A 14,156-nucleotide genomic window follows, 5' to 3' on the forward strand; every position below is an offset into this window, starting at 1 on the left:
TCCACGAACTGGCAGAAAAATGGCAGAAAATTGGTTGAAAACTGATGGAAAATTGACGGAAAACTGGCGGAAAATTGGCGGAAATTTTGCAAAAACTGACAAACTAAAGGAAATTGGCGGAAGTTCATCTTTTTCGCCAAATTTCCTCCGTTTTTACTGTTTTTCCCGATTTTTCAGTTTTACACAAAATTTCTCCCATTTTCAAACCATATGCCACCTATAAAATCACATATAACATCTCATAAATTAATTTCTTGCATACCCATATCAAATAAAAAGCTTAAAAAACCCTAAACTAATAAAACTTACAAGAAAAAAGAAAAAGAGAAAAAACAAAAAAAACACATATTTCCTTACTTTCATCTAATAAGAAAAAAGATAAAATTTTTACCTGATTTTAGTTTGAAATATGACAAAATACAAAAAATGAGAGTGAGAGGCGATGAGATGCAAATAGTGACCTTAGAGAAACCCCACGAACGGCTGTGTAGAAACCTCACGAACGGCTGTGTAGAGTAAGAAAGGAAAGGGTAAAAAAAAAAACCTCTGGTGTAATTTTCAATTTTATCAAAGGTATTTTTGTTCCAAGGTGATTAGTTTTTTTTTAAAAATTTTTTTTATTATTTTTCTAAAATGGAGTTGTAAGGTGGCTATTTATCGAAAAAACCAAAAAAAAAAAAAAATCTGAACTTTATTTGACTTGCCTGAAGTTGGACACACATTTTCCCTCTGGTTGTGTTTTTAAATTTTCAGGGCTTATAATGCGACAAAATTTTGTAGTCTTTTCAAATATACATTGGTTTTTCTTCTTTGGCTCTCTTACATCCACTTGGGTGTTTCTTTTACTCATCAAAATCCTTCTGATACTCTTTTGGTTGCCAGAAATTTTGTATCAATTAGTCCATTATGTTCGCATCTTCGGTGATCCTAGTTTATATTTTGGAGAATATAGAATCTCTCAGGAATCTTTGTCGTTATTTTGTCTAGCATTCTCTATTAGTATTTAGTAGTACTTCCTAAATAGATACTTATTTATACATGGTAGCCTATAGAACAAGTTTTGGTTAACAGAAGCAAACCGTAACAAAAGTTATATAATATACTTGATATACGGTATCTGGAAAAATAAAATTGAAAACGAAACAGATGGAATTTTTTTATTTAATGTTCATGATTGCTTCATAATGTTTCCTGTTAGTACGTCGTTACTAGCTTATTATGCGTATAGTTACACTTAAAATAAAAAACCTTAAAAGATGATACATTTTTTTGTAATAAATCATTTAATTTTTAAACTATTTAAAATTACTATGTATGATTTGAATCTATAATTTTATAAGCATAAATAAAAATACTTAACCGTTAAAGTAGATATTATTGCTTCGTAAAAAAATAAAAAAATGATACAGTTGCAAATTTACATAGATATTTTTATATTTTTATAATTAATAAAAAAAAAAATTAAGAATCACAAGAAAACAGGCACCTCAACTCTTATTTTTCAATCTTAATGTATAGGAGAATACAAATTACAATACAATAAAAGGCAATGGTAAATATAATTTTTTTTTAAAAATGGAGAAGGGGGTGTCAGAGGGAAAGAGGAGGAGGAGGAGTAAGAATTAAGCGACGGGAACAAATAAGGCAGAAATACTTGGTCTTGATTTTGCGGGAAATGGAAATGAAAAAGAAGAGCAAATTGGAATCATAACAGCAGGCCAGAATTGGACCACCACAGTATGGGCAAATGGCTCCTGCACCTTGTCTTGTTATTACCTTCTCTTTCACATTGAACACCGACAACGCTCCCATTCTCCTTACTCTCTCTTTCCTATTTCCTATGCCATCCCATCCATCCCAACATTTTATAGTTGGTTTCCACCGCATATTTCCTTGTAGTTTCTGCGACGTCCACCACCTGCTTTTCTCCTTCATTCCTGGAAATCTACTCCTCCCTTTCGTTCTTTGGGGCCCGCCATCTCGCTTTCTTGGTCACGTGGACGTTTTTAATTGGTTGGTGTTTTTAATGCTGTTCAATCATGAATCGCCACGTCATTCGTTGGATTTCCACCGTCGACGTGTTTGACTCTTTTTTCTTTCTTTTTTGGTTTTGGAAAAATGCTCTCTTTTTTCTTTTTGACTTTTTGCCTTGAATTCTTTTCAATGTAATTTGCAATTTATATGTTTTATTCTTTATGTGTAAGTTGCACATTAATTTCTGAATAATCATCTCATCAACAAATGTTGTTGGAACATGACAAATTAACCATGTCGTTGGCTATTTTCCTTTTTCGGATAGAAGAAACTTGAAGCCAGAATATCCCATTACCATCAAACTGTATCTACACGAACAACATAATATCCTTCGTTGAGACTTGAGACCCAACAGAAGCATGAAAAAACCTTCATAATCTCACAACTTTTTTGCACATTGTTGAAGCAAACTAAGATAAATAAATACGCCCACAATCGAGCTACCACAAGTAAGAAAAAAGATTATAGTAACATCAAACTCTAAATACATAGTTATGATTTACAGGGTGACGAAAAACAAGATTCCAAAATGTTGAATAATGGGTAAATAGAGCACAACTGAGAGCCATGCTGACTGAATTTTTTTTTTTTTTTTTTTGGTTCAGCTTTAACCATTGAGAGTTCCACTTATACAACATAGATTGGCCTGCCAAAACTTGCAGTAACGTCAAAGAATGCAAAAACAATTCTGCAAAATTTCAATAATTGCAAAAATCATGGTGATAACTCTGTTGGATTGTGTGCCTCAATATCGACATGGCGTATGCCGGGAACAAGCTCTTGGATCTCATTCTCTAACCTATCAACTTCACTTCCTAAGGCTACTACAACTTCCTCACCTGCAATGAATAACTTGTCATTCTTAATATGAAAACATAACTTGATAAAAAAGCAGGCCAATCATCATACTGCATACTGCATACCATAATTTGACATGATCTTGAGTAGTGCAGCATCATCTTTCTCCTTTGCAGCTTCACGAAACTGCATGTATTTAGCTTTGGAGTCACTAAGATGGTTTATAGCTTACAAAAATACTGAAAGAACACGCTAAAGGAAACTTCAGGTTCTTTGAAAAGTTTAACTGAAGACAAAACAATTATTGATTGCAATGATTAACCTGTCTTGCCCACTCATTACGGCCAGTTCTTTTAAGATAATTTTGCACTACCACCACTCCATTAAAATCTGTAGCACACAAATAGATCAGATTCAGAAAATGTGCTAAGTCCATTATATATTTTTTAGTTTTGAATACTAATTTTCAATAAAGATTTGTTTCGAACAGAAAATTGTTTCTTAAATACAAACCAAAAATCAACTTTCCTGAAATATGTATGTTGGAAATGGAAGAGGATATATATTCTTGCCAAATCCTTATTCCGAGAAAAAAAGTCATGGCAGAATAACATGGAAGAAAATTACCTATTTCAGCCTTAAATCGAAAGAACCCAGGTCCAATCACCTCACTTTTGCAGTCATATACAGCATCAACAACCTACATCAAAGACTTCCACAGTAAACAAACTTGAACATAAACCAAGTGATAAAATGAAAATTAAGCAACACTGACATACCGGGTCATTTTGTAATAAATGGAGAACCTTCTCCATATCATGGTTATCCATTGCTCTACCAATTAAAGCATGCCGGTTCCTTTGGATCAGAAATATTGCCACCTGGATGATATCTTCAGTCTAGTTACATCATCTCAAACTTCAAAAATTTGGATATCTACTATCTTCTCAAATCTTTTCTCTGGCTAAGTTTACCTTCTAAAATTTTAGATACATGAAAAATAAGGACTAACAAGCCAACTCTATGGTTGAGGATCTGTATATATTTCTCTGAAGATGTCATGAGAAATTAATTTTTAGACTGACAAATTATGAAAGTAACTACATTATTTTCTTGGAAAAGAAATATAGTTTTCTTTTCTGACATATTTGCTGCATATGAATTGACAAGAAGCATTATATACCATTCCAAGTAGGTTGCCAACGACAATTGAACCTATCGGATCATAAATTGCATTTCCTGTCCTGTTTACTGCAATCAATGATGCTCCAGCAATAGCAAGGCCGGTTACGGCAGCTCCATCCTGCAATATTTGTAATAATTTATTAATGGATTTAGATTAACATTGAGCAATATTAATGGCTTAACACACTAGATATAGATGTCAACAAGAACTTATATAATGCAAATAAATACTAACATGTTATCTATAATTACAAAAAGGAACAATAAGCTTATCATAGAAGATATCCATTTAATTAACCTCAGTCATGACTGCAACAGATGTGGGATCATGACCACGCCAGATATAGTCTCTCACTTTCATTCCTTCAGAAGCTGCACCTTTCTTGACAGCTTGTATAGCAACAATAAGAGAAGCACCTAATTGATGCATAGTTTAGAATAATAAGATATTTTTAAAGACAGAAAAATGACTCGGGAAACCAATCGTCAATAAGACAATTCAGTGGTTAATACCTTCAATAACAAATGAACCACCAATCACAAAAGCTGCCAATTGAAGATTTTCAGGGGGCTGTGGAAGATGCACATAGAGATTCAATAAAAGTACAAATTAATTTACAAACACGACGGATAAGGATAAGGAATATTCTATATTCTTTCTTAAAAAAATCCAAAGGCAAAGCATATGACGGTTATGTGATTGATTACCTGTGCAGTCCATAAGTGCTGAATTCCGTTAACAATGGTAGCACCAGAACCAAGACAAAAGATACCAACAGCGGATATCAAAGACCAAACAAATCTCTCCTTTGAATAACCATAACTGTACAATGTTAAATATAATATTACAGAACATAAACAAATAGAAAAATAATTTGACTTTATTTTAACACATCTTGCTAGAATATAGCACTCGCTCTAATTGATAGAGCTCATGCAGACATTCTAGAACCAGGCAAAAAAAAAAAAAAAAAAAAGAAAAAAGAAAATCATTACTGGTTAAGTTCAGGTGTAGCACAAAACTGTTTGAAGGGGGTTTTTTATTTTATCCAAACACAGCTTGTAATTCAACATTTGAAATCCAGAAAGAACTTGACACCAAATCTCACTTCATAAAAGAAACAAAAATTCAAAATATATTATTGATGATGGGGTAAGGTGGCCATGGTATAAAAGACTCACGGATGGATATCATCTGGTGCACGCCTTGAGCTAGTCAGGCCATAAGCAAGGAGCGCCTACAATGTCAACACTTATTAGTTACTCTGCATTCAATAGTCAATGGATCAAGTTAATTGTAAACCAATAGATCAAAGAAAAAGGAAAACATTCATGTGGCATGGTAATCAATAATATCATCCCATCAGCATGAAAATACCTGATTGGCAAAATCTGCAATAGAGTGCACAACTTCAGCCAACATAACATGGCTTGAGGTTGCAAACCAGACCCCAAATTTGAGAGAAAACACAAGGAAGTTGCACCACAATGCGGTAGTGACTGCCCTTTGACTAGTATTAACATCGTTGCAGACAACATAAAGCAGGTTAAAAAGGATTAAATGGTCAGCAAGCGAAGAATGACATATATCAACTAATATTGACACATGATTATGCCCATATTCGGTCATTTTACAAAGCTATTGCAATAATAAAAAATGAGGCTTTTTAATCAGAAATCACCAACTAAAAAAAAAAAAAAAAATTGGTATGTGAATTTAACCACTTAATCAGTTGAATCCAGCATCAAATACAAAATCTTTACAACAAAGACCAAGCATAAAAGAGTTTAAATTTGGAAACTTGTTTTTGAATTCTGCAAATGCCAAGATCATATAAAATGCACAAGCAAACTCTATGGATATAAAATATAGGTACCTGTGGTAATCGTTGATTTCAATCTTCTTAGCATGTTTCGCCCTCGTAAAAAAATCTGCAATTTAAAAAAAAAAAGAAAAAAAAAAAAAGCAAAGTTATATTTTATAAACTACAAATTAACAAATAACAATATTATTTTTTGAAAGGAAAATTAGAAAGAAAACTCACTTCTATGAAAGGAGTAGTGATGATGGTGATGGGTGTTGGAATCTGTCGAAGGCAAACTGAACAAAACGAAACGTTTGGGATAAGAGGGAGCTGAAGGAAGACAGGGTAGCTGAGTATGAGGGAAGGAATAAAACGCAGCGTTTTGAGAGGCAGAAGTAGAAGCGTGAAGATGCTGGTGAGGGGCTGTGGGGTTGGGGCCTGAGCAATGGAAGAGAAGGAATTGGGGGAGATTGGGAGATCGGCGGAGGCGAGAGAAGAGGAGGGTAGAAGAGTAATTTCGCATCAGACCAACGATGCAAAGCTTTGCTCTTCTCTGCATCGCTGCATGCTCTTCTTCTTTCTTTCTTTCTTCTACTTAGTTATGCTCTGCTCATTTCATATTATTTATTTTATTAAAATTATTGGTTTTATTTTCCTTTTGGGTTCTCTGCTGCAACTGATGAAGAGAAGAGAGAGTAAAACGACGTCGTACGCGGGATCTTGACAGTAACGAAGAAGAAGAACAAGAAGAAGAAGAAGAAGAATATTCCTTCCTCTTCCTTCCACTTCAAAGTAGGAGATGCAACAAAGCATAATCTAGTCCCCTCCGCGGACAATCACTCCACCCCCCTGCAGACATGAAAATTGAGACAGCCAACACCCAGATTCACTACACGTGGCCCAGTAGTTTTCTTCAGGGGCCTTTTCGGAAAATGACCTCCATAGCATAGCATAGCAATGGTCTTTGCAATGATTTTAATTTTTTATTTTAATTTAATTCTCTTTTTGTATTTATAATAGGTTGAGGGAAAAAATAAATAAAATAAAAAACACCTTGACACCCCAATTATTATATCACGATATCACATTATATATTTTTATAATTCTTTTCCTTAATCAATTTGACAAATTAATCATCTAATTAATACTGAATTTATACACATCATAACAGAGAAGCGAGACAAATATTTATTTAATTACATTAAAAACATTATGTAATATATTTAATCACACAAGTACATGGGCCACAAAAGCTAACAACAACACTACAGTCTCGGAGTTTCCAATATGTACAGAACCATCAAATCCATACAAGCCTATTAATACATGAGCTAAGAAAATCAAGTTACACTTTCCCATGAAAGTGTTTCATTTCAGGGAGTTTTCAATATCGATCACAAACCGGTATTTGACATCCCTTTTAGCGAGCCTCTCAAGAGCTTCATTTACATACTGAATTGGAATTATATCAATGGTTGGATGAACTTCATGAGCAGCACAGAAGTCTATCATTTCCTGTAATTGTTTCATCCCACCTGTTACACTGCCCGAAATCGTTCTCATATCTGCCATAAAAAGGTCGATAATGCAGTTAGTTTCGTTAACAACGCTATTAAACCACAAGAGTAAATGAGACATAATTAAATGCTCTAAACATTGCCAAAACCAAAATGGTACCTATATTAAGGCTTGCAGGGCTAAATTTGACTTCGCTGGGGAACCCCACCAGTGCCAGAACACCACCAGTCTTCAACAATGCCATGTATGGATCAAATGGGTGATCACCAGATGCTGTATCAATTATGAAGTCATATGACTTGGCCAGGCCCTGTGGAAGGAACATGATATTAATCATTGATTTATAATTGAAACCATATAATGCCATCATTGAGAATTTTTTTTCATTTTCAACACTTATATATACCTTCATCTGCTCTTGGTCAGATGAGACCACGAATTTATCTGCACCAAGCAATTTCAGGGCTTGCTCTTTCTTAGATATGCTAGTGCTGAAAACTGTTACTTTCAACCCAAATGCCTTCCCAAACTTCACTGCCATATGGCCAAGACCTCCAAGCCCAATCACCCCTAGAGATTTACCAGATTGGTTCATTTTATGGCGCATCATTGGAGAATAAACAGTGATTCCAGCACAAAGCAATGGTGCTGCTGAAGTTAATGGATAGTTGACAGGTATCTTGATGCAGTACCTGTATATAACCAGACAAAACCAATATGAACTCATACCTAGTTTTCCACATGCTATCTAAAGGAACAGTAAATGTAAACATGGATACTTTGATTTAAACCAAAAAATAGTATCAAGAAGTGACCAAGGTCCGAGGACTAGGAGCACCAATTCCTACCTGCCAGTGAAATTGGATTCAAAGAGAGGGAAAAGCAATAAATTGTATCTGTAAGCTCAAATTTCCTTCTATGGGAAACAAAACAGTGCCAAAAGAAGTTAGCATCACACTGTATGTACCTTTGATGGACAACAATGAAACTGGAGTATCCTCCCTTTGTGACTGTGCCGTCCACATCAATGCCATTAAAAGTGAAAACGGATCCCTTTGCACAATAGGATTCTAAATCATCATTACAATAATCACAAGATCTGCATGAGTTCACTATAGTTCCTACTCCAATATGGTCACCAACTTTGAAACCTTGAACATTCTGACCAACCTCTTGGACAATGCCTGCAATCTCATGTCTGGCATGTCATAGTCACAACCAAACCATTTAAAAATATAATCATAAAGAACCATCTTTAATCATATAATACATACCCAGGTACGACAGGATACTTGGAGTCTCCAAGATGATTCCTGGTCCAAACGAAATCAGCATAGCAAACTCCACAATGTGTAATTTTTATTGAAATGTCATCACAGCCAACAGCCCTGGATAAAGACCATCCAACTCAAGTACTAAAAATGATTAACGTACAATGACAAGAAGCTAGAGAGATATAAGATTCTAATCCAGTTCAAAGTCTGTATTCCATGCTCAAACTGGCAAACAAATTTTATGGTTTTGGAGGCTTTCACTAGTTATAACATTTAGTAGGTTATAAAACAAGTGAAGTTGTATCCTAGTTAATTTTTGCTAAGGCCTAGAATGCCATATCCAATTGTCAGTTGAAAAGAAAAAGATAGCAAATAAATTATCTATTTGTATAAAGATTTTGCTATTTTGTCCATACAATATCGCTAAAACTAGAAACTTTGACAACTAACTCATGAAAGGTGCATAAAAATCCTATTTAATCATTTGGAGATAGTAAAATTGTCCATTCTTCATTTATTATGAAAGAAGAATCATTGGAAACATACCTGCGGCTGAATTGATAAGGTGATAAAGTGCCAGATGCATCCCTTGCAGCCCATCCAAGGCAGTTATGAACATTTGAACCTTCAGAGCTCATTGTTCACCAAACCAAACCCCCAAAAAAAAAAAAAAACACCCGCTTCAAGTGTCCAATTGACTCTCTCCTATAATTCAATTTTCAATTTACAATTTTTTCTATAAATCACACATAGTGAATTAATAACCGGAAGAAAAAATATATATATTATTCTTTCATGTAGTTTAGCATTAATTGTGAAAGAAACCACTACAAGTTTGAAACAACCACTATTTCTAAATCCATTATTTGTAAGCAGTGGCAAGCTAGTAACAAGGGAACAAATGGGCTGGTCTGATTCATGGATCAAAATCAAAAGATATTATATAGCATCCCATATCTGTATGTGTATACATAAAATACTAAAGATCTTTAATTTGATGGCCAGACACAAAAAAAAAAAAATAAAAAACAAAACAAAGCCAAAAAAAAAAAAAAAAAAAAAAAAACAAACAAACAAACAAACAAAAACAAAACAAAACAAAAACAAAACAAAACAAAAATGCATAAATTCTGAAGCTTTAGAAAACGAGAGGCTGAGGCCTAGAACTCACCTGAATTCCTTTTGATTAGCTGAATTATGGTAGTTGAAGCCTGCCCAATGCGAAGGATGTGATTAGAAATTCCAACTTTGCAAAACTGAGACTGTTTGATGAAGTTCCCATATTTCATCTTCACAATGGTCAAACTGACTGACAGTCCAGAACTACACAAGATAGTATATCAAAAAATAATAAATAAATAAAGGTTGATGAAAGCACGGAAGGAGTACCAATAAGAAGAAAGCGCATGGAAGGAAATCTAGTCTTTTGTTTTTTTTTGGGGGATGGGGAAATTATAATTGGCAAAATTACAAATTTCTCTTCTTTGTCCCCCCACTAAGATATTAGTTTATAAATTTTGCTAAATATAACAATTATGTTATTCTATTATGAATTGTAAAAACTATATAAAAGTAAAGTTAAATAAATGTTGATAATATTACCGTTTTATAGGCATAATTTATATAGACCAAGAAGAATATCATAAAAATGTTAAATTTGAGTATAATTCAATATCCCAGTTATTTATTTTAATATTATTATCTTTCTTAGTTTTATCCTTTTATTTTTTGTTATATTTTCAAACAAAAATTTTTATCTTTCCTTTCCTAAATGACATGTACAATTTAAATTTTGTTCCTAACAATTCATATAGCAGTTGGGATTTAAATCTATATGTTAAAAATTGTTAGACAATTGATTAAACACATATCGTCAAAAGGTTGGTAAAATAAAATAAAAAGATAAAAAAACTTACCTGTCAAATTATTCAAAATTACAATTAATTTTATAATTAAAGAAGTTAATAATTAAATTTATCATCGTCAGGGTTGGAGAAAGTTTTAATTTTATAACTTGCTATTCACGCAACAGAAAAATCAAATAATACCCTTAACTTGCTATTCACGCAACAGAAAAATAAAATAATACCCTTCTTATTTGACTGCACAGAGAGAGAGAGAGAGAGAGAGAGAGAGAGAGAGAGAGAGAGAGAGAGAGAGAGAGTATTCCCATTATTATTTGAGAAAATATATATAGAGAGTATTCGCATTATTATTTGAGAAAAAAAAAATATATATATATATATCACAATATCAAATTATATATTTTCTAATTTTTTTTGGTATTAAAATGTGACAAAATTTCATCTAAACAATACAGACAATTTATATAATAGAATAATTACATTTTTTTTTTAAAAAATTTATTGAATCCCTCAAGTACAAGGGGAAGAAAAGCTATCAGCACTAAAAATTGTCTTTGAATTTCCAATATGTTCAAAGCCTTCAATCCATAGAACCTTATTAATATATGAGCTAGAGAAAATCAAGCTACAACTTTCCAATGAAGGTGCTCATTTCAGGGAGTTTTCAATATCGATCACAAACCGGTACTTGACATCCCTTTTAGTAAGTCTCTCAAGGGCTTCATTTGCGTACTGAATTGGAATTAGTTCAATAGTTGGATGAAGTTCATAAGCAGCACAGAAGTCTACCATTTCCTGTGTCTCTTTCATCCCTCCTGTTACACTGCCAGAAACCGTTCTCATATCTGCCAAAAAAGGTCAACAATGCAGTTATTCTCTTTATAGATTTAGTAATTAGCATTTCAATCTCTGCCATAACGAGTTAATGACGCTATTAAACCATAAGCATTAAAGACTTATGGAATCATAATTAGAGAAACTCTTAGCAGCTCTGCACATTGCCAAAACCCAAATGGTACCTAAATTAAGGCTCGCAGGGCTGAATTTGACTTCACTGGGGAAACCCACTAGTACCAGAATACCACCAGTCTTCAACAATGCCATGTATGGATCAAATGGGTGATCACCAGAGGCTGTATCAATGATAAAATCAAATGACTTAGCCAGGCCCTGCATAGAAAGACAATATTTATCATCATTGATTTATAATTGGAACCAAATAATGCCATCTATAAGAAACCTCAACACTTCTATACCTTCATCTGCTCTTGGTCAGATGAGACCACGAATTTATCAGCACCAAGCGATTTCAGAGCTTGCTCTTTCTTGGATATGCTTGTACTGAAAACTGTTACATTCAACCCAAAAGCCTTCCCAAACTTCACCGCCATATGACCAAGACCACCCAGCCCAATCACCCCAAGAGATTTACCGGGCTGGTTCATCTTATGGCGCATCATTGGAGAATAAACAGTAATTCCGGCACAAAGCAATGGTGCTGCTGAAGCTAATGGATAGTTAACAGGTATCTTGATGCAGTACCTATATATATGATCCAGACCAAACCAATAAGAATTGACCCCCAGTTTCCCACATGCTAGCTCAAAGAACAACTGTATTAAAAAATAGTATTGAGAAGTGACCAAGGAGCACCAATTCCTACCTTCCAGTGAACATTAGATTACAAGAGAGGGAAAAACAATAAATGATATCTGTAAGCTCAAATTTCATTCTACAGGAAACAGAAGAATGAAAACAGAAGTTAGCACTGTAAAGTATTTACCTTTCATGGACAACAATTGAACTGGAATATCCTCCCTTTGTAACTGTACCATCCACATCAATGCCATTAAAAGTGTACACCGCTCCCTTCACACAATAGGATTCTAAATCATCATTACAATAATCACAAGATCTGCATGAGTTCACTATAGTTCCTACTCCAATATGGTCACCAACTTTGAAACCTTGAACATTCTGACCAACCTCTTGGACAATACCTGCAATCTCATGTCTGGCATGTCATAGTCACAACCAAACCATTTAAAAATATAATCATAAAGAACCATCTTTTATCATATAATACCCACCCAGGTACTACAGGATACTTGGAGTCTCCAAGATAATTCCTGGTCCAAATTAAATCAGCATAGCAAATTCCACAATGTGTAATTTTTATCGAAATGTCATCACTGCCAATGACCCTGGATAAATACAACGCAACTCCATCATTTTCAATGGTCAACCATAATGATGAGAAGCTAGAGAGACGAATTTCTCACTTCCAGTTCCAAGTCTGTGTTTTGTGTTTCATGCTCGGCAAACAAATGTCACAGTTTGGCAGGCCTTTACTTGTTATAACATGTATTAGTTAATAAAAAAAGTTGAGTCGTATCCTAGGTAATTTTTGCTAAGGCCTAACAAACAGGTATTATTATAGCCAAATACCTAATCACTACTATTTTTTCCGGTCCAAGAAAGTCCCATTACCTAATCTCTATGTACAGAGATTTGGTAATTGTGTACTTACTACGTTGCTAAACCTACAAACTTTGATGACTAACTTTTGAAAGATGAAAAATGAGCTTCCTATTTTAACCATGTGATAACAATAAAATTGTCCAATTTTAATTTATTAAAATAAAAAAATTCATTGGAAACATACCTGCGGCTGAATTGGTAAGGTGATAAAGTGCCAGATGCATCCCTTGCAGCCCATCCAACGCAGTTATGACCATTTGAACCTTCAGAACTCATTGTTCGCCAAACCAAACAGAAAAACAAAACACCTGCTTCAAGTTCCCAATTGACTCCCTCCTATAATTCACTTTTCGATTTACAATTTTGCTATAAACCACATACAGTGATTAATAACCAGGAAGGAGAGAGAGAGAGAGAGAGAGAGACAGAGAGAGGGGGGTGTTGTGGTGGAATACCAAAACATATTAATCTCTAATGTTGTTTAGCATTAACTACAAAAGAAAGAACTATTAGTTTGAAAAGTTCCCCTGCTTGACCACTATCTCTAAATCACTTATTTGTAAGTTGTAACCAGTGGTAAGTAAGCAACAAGGGAACAAATGCGTTGATCTGATTTAGGATTAAAACCTAAAGATATTATAAAATCTCATGTCTGTATAGCATAAATTCTAAAGCTCTTTAATTTGATGTCCCAAAAACAAATAACAAACAAACAAACAAAACAAAACACACAAATTCTGAAGCTTAAAAATCAAGAGACAGAGGCTTAGAACTCACCTGATTCTGCTGATGAGCTGAATTCTAGTAGCTGAAGCCCACCCAGTCCAATTGATGTGATTGAAAACCTTCAAAGCTCTAAGCTTTTTTCCAGCGGATCAATTCGAAATCCCAAATGAGTGATAACCCAGTTCATTATGATGAATTTCCCATATCCTTGCTAAAAGAGTGACAATCCAGTATCCAGAACCACAGGAGAAGGTCAACGTCAGCAGGCAACTACTGCCAATGAGAAGAAAACATTTGATGATAAGTTTATTTTTTTTATTAATGTTAATTGATGATAATTATATATATTTATTAACTATAAATATATAAATAAAAAATAAAATAGAATTTAAAATTATATTAATTTTTAATATATTGGTAATGTCTAATAAATTACAACCACCGTTAATTAACATAAACAAATAAAGTAA

General features: G+C 33.8%; 3 protein-coding genes across 14 annotated transcripts; all 3 read right to left on the reverse strand.

The window, feature by feature from the left end:
• Positions 1–1,461: 1,461 nt before the first annotated feature.
• Positions 1,462–6,806, reverse strand: LOC107428174 (metal tolerance protein C4). The gene is made up of 13 exons (XM_016038648.4): positions 6,063–6,806; positions 5,895–5,949; positions 5,396–5,528; positions 5,200–5,255; positions 4,726–4,840; positions 4,531–4,588; positions 4,316–4,434; positions 4,016–4,135; positions 3,612–3,713; positions 3,460–3,532; positions 3,155–3,222; positions 2,958–3,018; positions 1,462–2,873 (listed from the first exon to the last, which is right to left on the reverse strand). The coding sequence occupies exons 1-13, from the start codon at positions 6,379–6,381 to the stop codon at positions 2,749–2,751; spliced, it is 1,404 nt and encodes a 467-aa protein (XP_015894134.2). The 5' UTR covers positions 6,382–6,806; the 3' UTR covers positions 1,462–2,748.
• Positions 6,807–6,987: 181 nt separating this feature from the next.
• LOC107428187 (probable cinnamyl alcohol dehydrogenase 1) lies at positions 6,988–10,012 on the reverse strand. 3 transcript variants are annotated; one of them, XM_025078579.3, is made up of 7 exons: positions 9,786–10,009; positions 9,161–9,319; positions 8,615–8,728; positions 8,308–8,538; positions 7,747–8,032; positions 7,500–7,650; positions 6,988–7,387 (listed from the first exon to the last, which is right to left on the reverse strand). In XM_025078579.3, exons 2-7 carry the CDS (start codon positions 9,250–9,252, stop codon positions 7,191–7,193), a joined length of 1,071 nt encoding a protein of 356 aa, XP_024934347.3. In that variant the 5' UTR covers positions 9,253–9,319; positions 9,786–10,009; the 3' UTR covers positions 6,988–7,190. The 3 variants fall into 3 exon arrangements, with proteins under 3 accessions (XP_024934347.3, XP_060669296.1, XP_060669295.1); XM_060813313.1 differs by lacking the exon at positions 9,161–9,319 and having other exon boundaries at positions 8,308–8,524; positions 9,786–10,012; XM_060813312.1 differs by lacking the exon at positions 9,786–10,009 and having other exon boundaries at positions 8,308–8,524; positions 9,161–9,666.
• An 845-nt stretch (positions 10,013–10,857) lies between these two features.
• LOC107428178 (probable cinnamyl alcohol dehydrogenase 1) lies at positions 10,858–13,965 on the reverse strand. Of its 10 annotated transcripts, none has more exons than XM_048463068.2 (7): positions 13,738–13,964; positions 13,145–13,268; positions 12,570–12,683; positions 12,263–12,493; positions 11,736–12,021; positions 11,499–11,649; positions 10,858–11,324 (listed from the first exon to the last, which is right to left on the reverse strand). In XM_048463068.2, exons 2-7 carry the CDS (start codon positions 13,234–13,236, stop codon positions 11,128–11,130), a joined length of 1,071 nt encoding a protein of 356 aa, XP_048319025.2. In that variant the 5' UTR covers positions 13,237–13,268; positions 13,738–13,964; the 3' UTR covers positions 10,858–11,127. The 10 variants fall into 10 exon arrangements, with proteins under 10 accessions (XP_048319025.2, XP_024934371.3, XP_060669703.1 ...); XM_025078603.3 differs by having other exon boundaries at positions 13,145–13,306; XM_060813720.1 differs by having other exon boundaries at positions 13,145–13,326.
• Between the last annotated feature and the right edge of the window lie 191 nt (positions 13,966–14,156).

Source organism: Ziziphus jujuba, chromosome 12 (assembly GCF_031755915.1).
Source record: "Ziziphus jujuba cultivar Dongzao chromosome 12, ASM3175591v1".
Classification (NCBI taxonomy): Eukaryota; Viridiplantae; Streptophyta; class Magnoliopsida; order Rosales; family Rhamnaceae; genus Ziziphus; species Ziziphus jujuba.